Source organism: Gouania willdenowi, chromosome 17 (genome assembly GCF_900634775.1).
Source record: "Gouania willdenowi chromosome 17, fGouWil2.1, whole genome shotgun sequence".
In the NCBI taxonomy this organism is placed as follows: Eukaryota; Metazoa; Chordata; class Actinopteri; order Blenniiformes; family Gobiesocidae; genus Gouania; species Gouania willdenowi.
The window spans coordinates 31226354-31243110 of record NC_041060.1 but is presented as its reverse complement, the minus strand read 5'-3'; the positions used below and the strand labels follow the sequence as shown (position 1 = coordinate 31243110).

General features: G+C 38.5%; 1 protein-coding gene across 1 annotated transcript; it reads right to left on the bottom strand.

Annotated features, from left to right (window-relative positions):
* Nucleotides 1-2194: 2194 nt before the first annotated feature.
* On the bottom strand, nucleotides 2195-15221 carry dsg2l (desmoglein 2 like). Its single transcript, XM_028472067.1, has 14 exons — nucleotides 14934-15221; nucleotides 12989-13111; nucleotides 12343-12498; nucleotides 12055-12196; nucleotides 8389-8552; nucleotides 8167-8301; nucleotides 7898-8083; nucleotides 7533-7810; nucleotides 6424-6566; nucleotides 6116-6340; nucleotides 5650-5880; nucleotides 5317-5444; nucleotides 4919-5230; nucleotides 2195-4796 (listed from the first exon to the last, which is right to left on the bottom strand). The coding sequence occupies exons 1-14, from the start codon at nucleotides 14988-14990 to the stop codon at nucleotides 3792-3794; spliced, it is 3285 nt and encodes a 1094-aa protein (XP_028327868.1). The 5' UTR covers nucleotides 14991-15221; the 3' UTR covers nucleotides 2195-3791.
* Nucleotides 15222-16757: the final 1536 nt, after the last annotated feature.

The following is a 16757-nucleotide window of genomic DNA, read 5'->3' as shown; positions in this document are numbered from 1 at the left end:
GCAGCGAGGCCCAGAATCCCCTCTCCCTGGCCACTTCATCCTGCTCTTCCCGGGTGGATCACGGGCATTCCCAAGCCAGCCGAGAGACATCTCTCCAGTGTGTCCTGGGTCTTCCTCTGGGTCCGCTTCTGGTGGGATGTGCTCTGAACACCTGATTAGCCACCTATTCTGACTCTTCTCAATGTGGAGGAGCAGCAGCTCTACTCCAAGCTGTAAAGGAGAGCCCAGCAATTCTGCGGAGGAAACTCATTTTGGCCGATATACCCGCAATCTTGTACTTTCGGTCATGATCCAAAGAACCTTAGGTGAGGGTAGGAACATAGTTTGACTGGTAAATCGATATCTTCGCCTTTCAGCTCAGCTCCCTCTGTCCACTAACTATTCTATGTTACATAGTGTTACGCCCCAGTCTAGGAGCTCCAGGACGCAACATAAAAGCGCAATCTAAATAAAACTTGGTCTCCATAAACCACCGACAATGAGTTCCAATAATAATACAATAAACAAGAATATACTAAGAAACGGAAAACTGCACAAAACGCAGGAACTCAGACTATATAAGAAGGGAAATAAAGAATAATAATAATTCGAAGACAGAGATTTCATACGGACAAAATTGATGCTGCTGCTGTCAAGGTTGGTGAATGCTGGACTGACTGTAGCACTGGATTTTTGAATGTGGTGACACCCTCCTCAGCCAATCCGGGCTGCCCACCACTCCTCCTGCTGGCAGACAATCCTGGGAAGCGTCACCAAAGCTGTTCCATTGATGAAGACGTTCCACTCTGTCACAGAAACACAACCCAAGCAGCAAAGAAACAACAAGAGCACAAACCCAACACTAAATAATACGGCGAGGGCCATAACATATAGGCTTAGCTTGGAATAATAAAAGCAAGAAATGTGATAAATGTACCCATTGTGAGATAATCAATGTATATGCTTCCATGCTTCAGGAGAACATGCACAATCTGCACAGAGACCAGGGCCAGGAAATTAACCATTCTATTTGATTCATGAAGTGAATAATAAGTACAGTGACCATTTCATCATCATTTGAGGGATATTTAGGGACATTGTTTACACACTACACGTAGCTTCACATAAAGCAAGTCATGTAACTAACTCTGCGACACATCCGTCCCAGACACATTGATCACTGATACAGGTTACATGGGTGGGGGGCTCGACGCAAGAGGAGGGGCGAAGGAGATAAAGCCGGATATAAAAGCCAAAGTTCGCTCTCTTCTTCCAGATCCCCGCATGGTGAAGGAACTCAGAGCCGGGGTATTCAAACTGAAAACTAATCCTACGCTTGAAAACCTCCTACAGGCGCACGCGCACTAATAACATAGTAAAATTGTACACGTATACGTACAATATTTTGCTGCCTTAATTTTTCCTACTATGATAAACCCTAATTCTAACCCTAACCCAAAGCAGAACCCTAAAACTAAAAATTAAAGGAAAGATTATTACCTTTTTTCAAAATGACGGACGCGCATGCGCAGTTCGCCAGGTGCGCAGTTGCCCATTGTCTTCCGTAGGAAACTTTCACGGTAGGTTTATTCTACAGGGAATATGAATTTTATTTGCTGGTCACCTTCAGACAACTGAATTTGCAAATATCGGCACCGTAACCATAGAAACTACAAATGTAGACTCCGCCTTCAGTGCTGCTGATGATTAGAGCTGACATGCATATGCGGCGGCCATCTTGGAACAGGGCCACTCCCTTATACAGTTAGTGTTACCAATGAACCTTATGTTTATGTCAATCAGGTTGTTTGTTACTAACTATACAATAGTATAGTTTTGTTTTCAGTTATGTCTGAAGAATTTGTATTTGTGCATTAAAACCACTATTTCCAAAATATTCAAGCACCACATGTCAAAGCTACACGTGCAACGTATTAATCAAAAAGTATGGAAATGTGTCAAAAATTCACTGAATAATTCTTCTTGGAAATTAAGAAGTACCACCTATCTCCACACATTTCCATTCAGAATAGACTGAACTTATCTGTGTTGAATGTATTAAAGTTCTAAATTGGGAATTACATAAGAGCAAATGCATTGTAGAAAAAAGTGCAATTTAGTAGTCAGTTAACGGATAGATTTTATAACAGACAATATTACAGCCACTTGTTCTGGAATATTTTCATACATATTATGTGAAATCAAAAACGCACACTGACAATGTTTTATTTGATTTTATTACAACAGAAGGTAAAAAAAAAGAAAAAAAATCAACAGTATGTGCAGTCATGACATTAGGCACCAGTTGATCCTCATTTGCACACAGCATCAAACACCAAAACATTATTTTCTGAGCTCTTCATTAATGCACAATAACACAAGATGCCTTTTCACACATAAATCAAAGTCATCTTTTAAAAAAAAAAAAAAAAAAAAAATATGACCACGGCATCTTTGTATAGCTTTGGCAATTTTTGAATTAAAATTGTATATGGACACACATTTTGCATCACAAGAATAAAAGAAGAAAGCAACATCACAACTAAGAGCTGTATTTTGAGCTTTTGGTTCAGTGTTTATATAAAATATTCTATCTGCTTCCTTAGCTTGATCTCAAAGGGGAGTAATCTGCAGTATTAATACAGGTTTTATACACATTCTGCATAACTCCCAAACAAGAACTGGGACTTATTATAATAATACTTTCAGCAGACCAATGTTTAACATTTAACTTTAACACAACTCTAAAATATCTCAACACTCAACTGAATGTTGTGTTTAAAACCTGCATGAATACGGACTCAATATGAGGGTAACAGCTCTGCTCACAATAACTGGGTGTTTCACAAAGATGCTGAAGAATCATAAAATTACAAAGATTTCTGTACAAAAAAAACTCAAGCAATATATTCTCATCTCATAAGGCAGGGTTACCCTGACAACAGTGACAATCTGTTATTATAAGTGCAGAGGTCTGGTTAAGACTTAGAGCAGTGGTTTGTACCAACCACTAAAGCAGGCAATTGATTTCTATCTTTCAATTTGACCCCCAAACAACTAAATTATAAGTTTTGTTCCTCCAACTATTTCTTAACGACTCTTGCTTTATGGTAAGATGCTTTATTCTGGTGACCACTGCTGCTTCTTCAATGATAAATCACTCCCAGTCTGCAATAAAGGTAAGTAGGTGATACATGACAAATTGTCATCGACATGAATAGCAAAAACCAATGGTCCTCAGCTAAACATTGCATAAAGAATCCCATTGTACAGCCTTGTTTCCTTTTCTTTTTCGGTAAGCAGTGCACACACACACACACACACACACACACACACACACACACACACACACACACACACACACACACACACACACACACACACACACACACACACACACACACAATGCTGATCCACATAATACTACATACATATATATGCCTTTTTAAGGCATGCAGTGACAGTGTGTGCTTGGCTTAGTGTAGGACATCTTATGCAATGCAACTTGTTGGCTTGTTTGTCACCTCCCTGGAAGGTGAAGTTTTTTTTCTCTTACTACAATCACATTTTAAACACTAAAGCTGTATTTTAATGTTAAGTTGGTCCCACTCCCTTCAGTGAGTCAAACCAAATTGCTTGAAACTGTGAGCAACCGATAAGTGAGCGCTACTCACTCTCGACCAGTTTCACCACAATTTAAAAATCTGTTTGTACACCTCAACTTCTGTTTGTGTAATCTAGGTAATTGCAGAGCTGGGAAAGCATTAGAAGTCCCAACTGGAGTGACATTAGTAAACAAGCAAAACAAGTCTTTAAGCTCTTGAACTTGATTCCACATTTCGTTCAGTCACAGAGACCTTTTTACGTTGCACAACAACCCTCTGGCTTCCTTTTGTCTTGGGTGTGGTTGATAAAGTGAAGTTCTCATTTGACTCTGTAGAAGAGTGGGTACCCAGAGAAAGACCTTGAGATTCCCCATGCACGCCATGACTTCTGACCTCTAAGCCTGGCCCAGCAGAGCCATGTCCTGTTTGTATGAAGCCCTGTGCTACGTGTGCACCCTGCAGCCTTCCTGATGATGCATTCTCCACCACATAGCTGTGGCTGGACTTAGAGATAGCTCCTTGTGAAACGCCTTGAACACCCTGCCCAACTGCTCCACCCACTCCAACCTGTCTATCAACAAGAACCATCCCTTGAGTGCCTTGTAAGGTACCAACTGGAACAAACCCAGAACCCAGCCCATATTGGCTCACTTGGCCCACTGCCTGCTGCGTAGCACCTGCCACAAGCATGACCTGGGGTTTCGACTCGACTACATACATGGGTGTTGCAGTGTAGTACATTGCAGGCTGCTGAATGAGCATTGTCTGACTGGGAATCACTATGTTATCTTGTAAATGCACAGTGGAAACAGCAGCAGAACCCTGAGCTTTCTCAGTGATGATAGTGGACGATCCAGATGCCACATTAGACATGCTGGTTGCATTTACAGCAACTCTATCCCTGTCTTTGATAGTTTCACTGTGAGTGTGGAGGTGTGTGTGGGTGGAGGTGGAAGGCCTGAGTGGAGAAGCTGGTCTGATTGGTGGGATGGACACTCCAGCATCTACTGTCTCTGTTACCAAAGTGGAGCCTTGACAAATCTCTGCCAAGGTTTTGAATTTAGGCCCAAGGTCATTGAGAAAGTTAAGATCACCATCATTTTCAAGGAGACTACAGCAGCCGACAGAACCCGCCAGGGACCCTCGACCTTCAAAGTCGTAGACAAAGAAAGCATCTTTTTCTTGAGATTGCTGTGCAGCGTGGCTTGATTTCTGCAACCAGAATATGGAATTTAACACCCTGTCTGTTAAAATAATTCAACTGCATTGTGATCTAAAAAAATTGCTAGTTCATTAACAAAATATGATCATTTTCTTTGTGTGATGATACTCACACTTGCATAGTATTCCTCCAGGAAATGATCCGATAAAGCCATCCCATCAAAAGCTCCCCCTCCATAGTGAGAGAATCCAAATTCTTGTCCGTCCATCATGCCCATCTCCTCTTGCCTCTTGTAGTGGCTATACAACTGCATGTTCTCAGCAGTTAGGGTGGACGTGTTCATACCCCCACCAAAAGCTGTTCCCACACCTGCTCCTACATCAACAATCCCCCCTCCGAACCCCTTTCCTCCAAAAGTGTTAATGTTTGTGGCATTCATTATGCCTCCATCAACATCAACAGGGATGTGTAACAGAGGAATGTCCTGTAAAATAAGGAAGTCCAGACAGAAATACTCAACTTAATTGTGTCATTTTCAAACTGAATCTAAAGGAAAGTTGAAAACAGTACCTTGTCCTCCCCCTGCCCCTCAGTGTGATAAGAAATCAGCTGCTGTTTGGTTTCAAATGGTAAAGCCTTAAAATCTCCGATGGCTGCTGTTCCTCCACAGAGGCAGAACATCAGCAGACAGGGCACCACTGGAAAACACACAATGACACATCATCAACCATCCTGTCAGACACAAACAAAGACCTAATCCATCAGTAAAAGGTTTTTTTTTTTACTTTGAAAAAAGACAACAAAACTGTTAAATTCAAAATAAGGTTCATGCCAGACATGACAACAAATTTCATAGATTTGTATTTGATAAATAATGTTAAAAGTTCAAATGTCTCTACTCACACAGCAGGAGCAGCAGCCCCAACAACAGAAGCAGGACACCAGCAGCTCCCAGACCTACAGTCGACGTACTGCGCGACACACAGGCTTTTGTGTCTTTATGGCAAGTGCACACGGTCACATCTATTATTTGGAGGTCAGCGCATGACTTTCCTTGCTGGTCTTTGATTTGCAATGCCACTTTGTAGGTACCTGGCCACAGGTTTGCTTGGTCTCGCAGAATTGCAGTGGTTGCTGTAAGGATTTTTAATATAGAGGATAGTGTGTATTTTGCAGTTGTAATATGGGATAAAGCTTATAGAAATAAAAAGACCTTTATTTATAATATAGAAAAGGGCACTGGAAAACTGTTATAAATTGAAATGGATTTTGTGTAAGCGTCACTTTAAAGTAGTGAATTCACTAAAGAAACAATGATTAACTTGGCACATTCCCAACAAAAGAACAGAAATATTAACAGATGTCCCACCATTAACATGCTCCACGGTCCATTTTCCTTTGCTGCTGCTCTCCTCAATTACTGAGAACTCAAACGGTGAAGAGTTGGGGAACTCATCTTGATCTACAGCTGTGGCAAAAAGCGCATTATCTTCGAGACACATGGTCTGGGTTTTGGAGGTCAAAGTGGGACAGTGATCGTTAAAGTCCTCCACTTGAATGGCTATTGTCCCTGTGGCAGATTTGGAGGGAACATCTGAAAACCAAACAAATGCAATTAGATGTGCAGTGGTTCCTAGTGGATAAACAATATCTGCTGGGACTGTAGTATATACTCACCTTTAGTAAAGCATATAATTTCAGCATAGTATGTCCCATTGATTAGGTGCACGGACTCTCGATCGGGCAATTTGTTCAGCTTTATATCTGCAGTTTCTTTATCGATGATCAACCAGTTGTCAACATCATGGCCTTTTGCATACCTTCAAGAAACAAATAAATGAGAAACAAAATGAGTGCATTGTCTAATCCAGTGTTTCTCAAATGGGGGTACGTGTAACAAACAAAGTGTCAGTTTTGGTCCCATCCCAGCGTGAAATAATAAAAACTATGTTGGGTCGCCTGGAGTTTAAACGGGGTCACCTGAAATTTTTAAACATTAAAATAGATTTTTAACATTTTTTAAATATTATTCTTTTTTTTAAATGAAAACAAATTCTAAACAACTGTATTTTTATACTTTTACTTGAAATATAAATCTAGTTCAACTAAAATGCAGTAAAAAAATAGTTCAAACATGATCAGAAACTAATTCTAGAAAAAAAATATTTTTGGGGTCGCCAAAAATGACTGATATCAGAATGGGGTCACGATCCAAATAACGATGTGAACCACTGCACTAAATACTGTTTTTTCCCCCCACTTATTTACAAAATAAACTAGTTCATTCCACCGTTATGCTCTATAGTTGTTTTAAAATAGTTTTCTAAGCAAAATGTTGTAGTCAGACAATGGGGATACATGGATTCAAAAATAAGAGAAAGAGGGTACTTCAGTCAAAAAAGTTTGAGAACCACTGGTCTAATCTACGCTTAGAACAAAAAGCACTCGGAATACTTTTTATATGCAAAGTAAAGTGAAAAAGTAGAGCTTATTTAAGGATTCTATGCAATCCCTTTTTAAAACATACAGATCTATAACATTCCTCCAGTAGAGTCATCAGTTTACAAAATACCTTTTTACGTTAAAGGTTTTGCTCATTTCTAAAGCCTTTTGACAAATCCTTGAAAAGAAGGATTAGTTGCTGATTATTGGTTTCTTCTACACACAGCACTGGTGAAGATAAGCAGGCATGTCGAAGAACTGACAATACCTTCAGGGTGTGCATACATTCTAAAAAACAATGTGTAAATCCATCTCAGCTTTAAAGTCGTTGTGAGTGACTGTACCATACGTTAGTGGCGGTCTGAAGCGTGTCGCTGTCAGTAGCTGCATAGTTTGTAATGACTTTGTTAATGGAGACAGACGTCTGATCCTCAGAGACAGTCACAACTTTTACGGCCGGTTGGAAACGAGGGCCTTCCTTCTGGTTGACCACGTTAATTTTGACTGGGTAAGATTTTCCTGGTATGACTCCTGTTGTGGAGCTACTGCCAAAGTTGTACTCTGCTGTGTTTGAAACAGCTACTTCCAAATTGAGAGTCTTAAGCTCCTCATAGTCCAAAGCCTGCGGAAGACAGAATATAGCAAGAAAAACGGTCAGACATTATTTTTGAATCCAATTTGATCAAAACATTGGGTTTTTTTTTCTTGCCTTATTAATCATGATAATGCCCTCGTTGGTCACAGCATCGGTAGTGATGGTGAAATATCCGCCCTCATTTCCTGAAATGATTTTAAAGACTGCCTGCCAATTTTCAGTGTGAATTAAATCCATATCAACGGCTTTAATCCTCAAAACTTCAACGCCCACTGTGTTCTCCTCCACACTTCCCTCATACTGCAGAGAAAATGCTCATTAAAACAAAACACGCTACAATAAAATAATTACTTTCAAAAAAGGTTTCAAAGCAGAACATCTACCGATTCTTTTTCCAGAGTTGGAACGTTGTCATTTATATCCTTAAGGTTGATCTCAATCTCTCCAGTACCCGAGTTTCCTCCTGGTTGCCCATTCAAGTCAGACGCTTTGATCATCAACTTATATGTATCTTTTGTCTAAAAGTAAAATCAAAACATGGCATTAATTTATGTCAACGTGATCATTTATGACGACAGCTGAGGAAGAAGACGTGACCAACCTACCTCTCTATCTAAGGTGTTTCGTTGAACTATGACGTCTCCAGTGCGACTGTTGATGAAGAACATGTTGCCTTCATTACTCTCCTGCACGATGCTGTAGTGGATCTGGGAGTTGATGCTTCCCTCTTCGTCTGCATCAGTAGCAATCACTCTCATCACAACAGTTCCTAAAGTTCATCAAAGTGAAGACAAACAAGTTCAACCTGAGGTTCACTTCTCTATAGACAGCTATCAGAAATAATAATAATAATAACAATGCATCAATTTTATATAGCGCTTTCTCATAGACACTCAAAGTCGCTTTACAGAATTGAGTCACTATTTTTTCACTCCACACTTAGTGGTGGTAAACTACGAATGTAGCCACAGCTGCCCTGGGGCAGACTGACGGAAGCGAGGCTGCCAAAGTGCGCCATCGGCCCCTCCGACCACCACCAACACTCACTCACACACTACATTCATACGAGGCAATGTGGGTGAAGTGCCTTGCCCAAGGACACAATGACAGATACTACTGGCGTGACTGCCACCCCACTGTGGCACATGGAATTCTCAGTGGTCTCCCATCCAACTAAAATAGCACTGTTAATTCTGATGACTAAAGGTTTTTGTCGTAGTTTTAGTTCATTACTTTTTATTTAAGTGACATTAACTAGACTATATATATAATTAAAAAAAAAAAAACAAAAAAACGAAAACTATACCAAAATAAATCGTTATTCTGGTCGACTACTAAAAACTAAACTATAATGTTCACATGGGATGAAATCCAATCACAACTGGAAGGTATCCAATCAGAAGTACTTTTGTTCCATGCAGAGGTGTTGCAACAGGGGAGGCAACACAGGCAATTGCCTAGGGCCGTGAGCTGAAGGGGCCCCCGAGGGACGGCTGTCAATTTCAATGACAAAATAATGTAACTGCTTTGAGACGCTGCAACAACAGCGCATCAAAAATACCCCATTATTATTATTCCATACATATCTCAAATGTTTAGTGTTTGTGTAGCATGCACATTTCTTTACTTCACTTTATGTAAGTCAACCAAATACATTCTGCTCTTTTCTTTTTTCTTCCTCGAGGTGCTTTGTTGAAGTTTTTTGGACCATCACCATGACAACAACACCAACATCAGCAGCATCGGCAACAACAGACCTCTCTACACGAAAGTAGGAACTTATTTAGTTTAACTTTTTTTAAATACATTTTAAAGTTTAAAATATATCATGGGAGCAACAGTAACTGATTTAATATGACCACACAAATATTTGTCTTAAACAACTGCTTCTTACACTATTTTCTTTCTAGCAATATCAACCTCAGATCATGAGGGGGGTCTGGAAGAAGAAGAGTAGAACATGACGGCAGCTTCATGAGGCACAGCATTCCATCATCACCTCCTCACCACCCCCATGACACCACATCACCAGAACAGAAGGTAATCAAATAATAGCAAATCAAATAATATCAGATGATCTTGCGCTGTGGCCAAAAGCTATCGATGACAATGCTCGGTGTCAAATTGTGAGAAAAGAATCACTCCAAATAACAGACATGGACTTCCCCAAAGTTTAGAAAACCCACCTCAGAGATTCACCAAAGAAAATTACAAAATGACAATGAGAAATGGTTAGTGTACTCTTACTTTCCACTTCAATTCCTTGTTTTTTTGTTGTTTTTTTTGCTTAGTTGCAATTTTATCTTATCTTTAACTTAAAATTTTGCACATTTCAGTTGTGTTTTTTTTCTGGCATTTACTTTATATATTGTGTGTAAAGTTTGCATTTAGTTCAGATAGCTATGTTATTTATTTTATATGTTAATTATTTAATAAAGTATTTATTTACTGATCCATCGTCCTGGACTTCATTCATCATCATTCTGGGGCCAGGAGGCCCCATAGTCCTTCTTGCCTAGGGCCCCCAGGGGGTCTAGAAACGCCCCTGGTTCCATGGAAGACTGGAGATGCATTAATACCGTCCCATATCAGGGTGATCAATGGTAATTGAAGCTTTAAAAAAATGCATAATAATGCTTTATATTAGGGCTGCACATTTAATCACATTTTAATCAGGATCACGATTTTGGTTGGCACGATTAAACTAACCTGATCGTTGGCAATATTTACATTTAAAAATACAAGCTCTGCACTCTTTAATAGTGTATTTATTCACTTCGGGGGCTATTCTCCCATCTGGACTTAAGCGCTTTTTTGAGCGCCTGCAGTTCCGCACTTCTCTTCCACTCTCCAGTCCAGGCTGCTGACACGCCCACTGCGCGTAAGGAGCCAAAAAGCGCGAATGTGTGAATGAAGGCGGGCTGAAGGAAAGGAGGCGGTGATGTCATTTTTTTGGGCTGTCTAGAAATCACAGAACATGGAGTTTTCCCAACGCTTGTAAATGTAATTGAAATCCTTGAAAATGATAAAGTTCACTTTTAATTTGAAATGCCTTCATTGATAAACAATGTAACAGGTTGATTTGATCAGATCATTGATCAAATTATTGCAGTGTGACTGAGTCACAGTTAAAATATCTCATCATCATCATCATCATCATCATCATCATCATCATCATCATCATCATCGCTGTAAAGCGTTACAGAGTTAGATGATGGAGATGTGAGGAAATAACGTGGCCACAGAGCGTCCTGCTTTAATACAGAGGGATGTTTGCAGTGAAACAGAACTATTAACTTCTATAATAATACACAGTTTTAAATATAAATTGTTTAAAGCGACCTGAGCTGAGACTCATTAAAATATGTGTGGGAACAGTTTTTGGTCCATCCTCATCTGCATATGACAGCTTGTTTCACTCTGTAGTGGATCAAACTGTGACTTTACGTTGGACATAGTATGAAAATAGTTGAATCACTGTGACCAACGTGGACAGAAGTCTGCGTCTGTCAGAGTTTTAATTAACAGACGTACGAGTCTGTGTGTCTTCAAATGTAACTAAGTCCATATTTCTATTGCAATATAATGTTTCACCTTATCGGGGTGCTGCACTTATTCCAGGGTTAGAAGGGCGTAAGAGGAAAAGGACTTACGCACATTGGAGAATACGCACAAAGCCAGATTTGAATGGGAACACCCACATTTCAGGGCTGCTCCACCCACAGTGCGTAGCTGGGATGAAGGCGCGTAGTGACTGACTTGAGTACAGGGGGAGAATAGCACGCAGCCAAAAACAGCGCTGCTGCGTGGCTTTTTGGAGAATAGAGCCCTAAGCCTCTGGTACATTTCAAATTCTTGGGCAAATTTTTATAATTTTTTTTTTATTATAATTCCATTTTAAAGCTTAAATGTACACTGCAAACTATATTGTTTATTTAAAAGTAGTGCAATAAAAACAGATTTTCTCCTAATGTGATAAATAATTGTGATTAAAATCGTGATTATATATTGATCAAAATAACCGTGATTATTATTTTAGCCATATTTGTGCAGCCCTACTTTACATTTTGGTCAACTATATCTCTAATAGATTTAATTGACTGAAATCTGAATGTCATTAAGTTGACTAAAACTAGACTATAACTAAAATAGTCCTGATGAATAAATGTTGAATAAAACTAAGTTGCATTTTAGCCAAAAGACCAAAAGACAAAAACTAAAACTAAATTCAAAATTTGCTGTCAAAATGAACTGTTGCTATTGAATTTTACCTGCTGCACTGGATTCATTGACGTATCCCACTTGTTGTGTTTTAATGACAGGCTTGCAGTCATTCTCATCCACCACTGTGATGTTTAGGTAAATATCCTTCTCAGCTCGAGACCCATCCAAGTATGTCGCAACACCTTTCAACTAAATATAAAAAAGTGGCATAAACAATGAAATTAGAATAGTCATTCAATCAGTTTGAATGTCACCAGTCATTGAACACAAGCTTTTATCTTTTTAAATAAATAAAAAAGACTCTGACTGAAAAGCTCTGACTGAAAAGCTCTTACAGTATAGCGTGGGATCTTTTCTCTGTCCAGAATCGAAAAGATTTTAACGAAGCCAGTTTTGGAGTCCACACCAAAAACACCAGTTGGGGGCTCGTCCACACCCGGTCCTGTTAGAGAATATCTTATCTCCCTCAAGTTCTCCTTATCCGACCGAATCTAAAATGCAAATACATGAAAAGGAAATGAATGCATTTGGATAATGAAGATTGGCACACCAGAAAAAAAAACTGTATATTAATTAGATATTAGCCAAGCTAAGCTCTGCAAATGCATGCATATGCTCAGACTGTGAGTTATCATTTTGGCACAACTTTTGACAGTAATTACAAGCGTGCCTTGACTTATTTAGCCAAACAAAATATGAAAGAGACGTATTTATTTATTTAATTAATTATTTTGTGTGTTTAATAACCTGAACAAAAAAAAAAAAAAAGATATGCTTCTCAATACAAAATGCCTGTGTGAACCGACTCATTCTGAGTTTACAACCCTGGCATAAGAAGTTTGGGAATGAGAGTTTGAATAAGGATAATATCAGCTCTAGGATAAGACCAGGCAGGTGTGTGAATGATGTAGGCTGACATGTCTGAACCTAAACAACATATCTACAAAAATGTGAAAACATGCAGCGCTAGCTGTGCCATACTTTTGCAATGAATGCCAGGCCAGTGTAGTCGTGGTTCTCGTGCAGTTTTCTAGGAGCTGTGATCCATTCCCTTTTGTTTCTCTGTAACCACTGCCCTTTTCCTTCTGCTAGCACAGCACCGAGCTTCAAGAGGACAGAGAGCAAAGATAAAGAACATGTTAGAGCTGGGCCATATATTGAGATCCAAGATATATCAAGTTTTCTATTTTGGGGTTACAGAAAATTACAATATCGCCTATATCAACTTATTTTGTATTAAAATACTCGTTTTATGAGTTGCTGCTTTCTTTACTTCTCAGAACAGCATGAAAAGCTCAATTAGATGGATTTCTGAGTGCATCCTAACACAAACCTTCTCCTAAACAAGCCACACTACAGAACTCACTCACACGTGCTGTCCCTTAGAAGAGAAAAGGACTAAAGTGTCACATATTGTGCAGCTGTTTGCTAGTAAAAGTGCATTTGAATTTATTCAACCCTGAATTGTCTTTCTGGAAAGACTTTATTTGAAATAAAATGATTAAGATTTATATTATATATCACTATTTTCAGAAAAAATAGAGATATGAGTTTTGGACCATATCGCCCAGCCCTACTACATGTTAATATAATCAAACAGGTTAATATCATAATGGCATAGGGTAATTTGCATCTTCAAGAAATATGAACAAAACGATCAACTTTTGCAAAGTGCATTACTCTGTATTAACAGTACAAACACAAAGTGTACAATATCATTATTTTCCTTTCCATAAAACTCTTCAAAGGCATAAACAACTATTTCTAATACAGTCCACTGTGATCCAGTCCTGTTATTGAAACGTGATCCACTTTGAGTTGACCTTTATTTTTTATTTGCTACATCATCCAGGACCAGGTGACAAGTAACAAAGTACACATACTTTGTTACTGTACTAAAGTAGTTTTTTCCTGGTATCTGTACTTTACTTGAGTTTTTATTGTTTTTTTTTTTTTTACTTTTACTACTTAATTTTTAAAACAAATATCTGTACTTTCTACTTCTTACATTTTAAAAATGAGCTTGTTACTTTTAAATCTGTGATGACGTCACAATGTAAAAAGATGCAAAAATGTTCAAGTTTTTACAAATGTTAACTTAAATTTCTGGGTTTTATTGAGCATTTGCACTTTTTTTTTTTCTCAACAAATGTTATTTACAAATCGTATTTATAATGAGGTGTTCAAAGGATTTAAATGTTTCCATGTACAAGTTTTCTAGAAGTTCTTAAAAAAATAAAAGATGGAATTTACTGGTTTAAAAAGTCTGTGTTATTATTGAAGGGACATTTGTTTTACTTAAGTACATTTTTTTTTCTTTATTACTATTACTCAAGTAAGAGAGCAACTTTAACATTCTGATTCACTAACACTTTTTATCTGAGTACAATCAGGGTACTGAACACACAGTAATCACACCCTGTTACATTGTTTCAGTCACTCTTCAATGTGCAATATATACTGTATATGTATTCCCATTGCTGCTATAATGCTCTCCTATTGTACATTTTATTATTACTTTTAATTCATATTTTTTTTACTAGCTTAATGTGTTTTTATTTATTTTTTTCTTTTCTTTATACCTGTACTCTTAATTTCGTTGTACACTGTTTATGATGACAATAAAAGCCTTCTATTCTATTCTACTTTTACCTTTACCAGAGTCATGTTTTAATCAAGTATCTATACTTTTACTTGAATACTGAGGACTAGTATTTTTGCCACCTCTGTCCAGGACATGAATAGGTTGTAGAAAAGGTCAAACATCTCCCTGAGAAACACTTCTAACACCGAAGAAGGAAAGATGGAAACCACGCAGTTATTTTGCTCGTTTGTCTTGGCCCGTATAACAGATGGTTTCTCCAACCACACCTGTTAAATAACTTCTATTCCACTGACTTTAATAAACATGACGTTGGATACTCACGAACAGGAAGGACGCCAGGAGGACCAGAACGCACAGTCCAGGCTGTGGAGCCATCATGGTCAGCTGTGGGAACAATGGTGTCCTCTCGTTGCGCTCAAACCGCTACAATCCCACTTTATCTGGTGGTTTCGTGCAGACTTTGACCCTCAGGGAGGACAGGAAAAGTCTCTACACACAAAGGTCCCTCCCCACAGTTTGATTACTCATGAGCTGATAACGGAACGGGAGGGGAGGGGAGGGCCAGAGGGGGCGGTCGTGTCCGCTTTTACGCACAGCTCCAGTGTGCACCATGTGTGTGCACCTATTGTCTGAGCCTGGGCGGAAACCAGGTAGAAAAGAGGAAGGGAAATAAGTCAGTAAAGCAACAAATAAGCACAGTTTATTTTAATAACACACAGTGTGACAAAGTGAAAGTTTTTCACTTCTTGTGCATGATTTATGACTAAGAGTCTTACGTTCCATTTGGCTGAAACACTGGTCTATCATTTCATTTTCCCTTTGAAACACACTCTAGTCACCATGGCAAGTGTTTTTCTCACTCCTCTGTTAATCTTCACTGGGCTGCTTGAAATTCCCAAAGACTACATCACTGTTTCTGTGGCCACATTATTCTCTCTCTCTCTCTCTCTCTCTCTCTCTCTCTCTCTCTCTCTCTCTCTCTCTCTCTCTCTCTCTCTCTCTCTCTCTCTCTCTCTCTCTCTCAATTCAATTTCAATCCAAAACAGTTTTATTAGCATGAGAAAACAGGTTTACATTGCCAACGCATGAGAACCATGAACTGTACACACAAAAGATTAAATGTTATAAAATAGCTACATTTGTGCAAAACAATAACAATAAATAGGCTTTCACTATATATATGTAGAACAAAATGTACAATTAAGTTATAAATGTTATAAAAGCGGAAAAAGGTTATGTACATAATTTTACATATAGTGTATCTGTATACACACATATGTGCCTGGTTATACAAGTACAGACATACATACAGTACATGTACACACACAAACATGTTGGTGTGTGTGTGTACATGTACTGTACACACATATATATATATATATATATATATATATATATATATATATATATATATATATATATATATATATATATATATATATATACATAGTGTAGTGATACTATAAGGTCTATGGGTGCTGTAGGTCTATGACTCTCTTTCTTTCTCTGCGTTTTTACGCATGAGGGTGTTTGTTTAACAGGCACAGAGATAGGAAAGTAACATGCATTGGAGCAATGTGAGCGTTGCCTGGATACCTGAACGCTTCACTGTGTGTGCTGTAAAGTGAGACAGACACAGACAGGACAGGATCAGTTTCACCCTGTCTAAGTCAGCAGCTTTCATTGGGTATATATAATGGCTATGCTAGAACATTAGTGAATGAACAAATATGCTAATAAGGTTTCATGACCAAAAGTGCCCAAAATTTCACTCAGCTAAAAGTAGAGTGAAAGCATCCACTGTCTGAAAATACAGCCCCGCCCCCCAAAAAAATAATACAAATAAACACTGATAATTGTTTTGCAAGATTTAAAGCAGTTATTTTAAAGTCTAACCTGTTCTTCCACTATGGGAACAATGTTTCAGGTACAAACACAGACTGCAAACAATAGTGTTAGGCTGTGATCACATGATGAGAAAGAGGAGAGTGTAGAAGTGTCAGACAGCTTCTTTAAGTCTTGAACAGGTGCATTCATATCAATCAATACCAATATCAATGTTGGCTGAGTGGTAATCATTTTACAAAGGTGCTGAGGAGATTATATATTTATATATATACTGTATATATACACACACACTACATT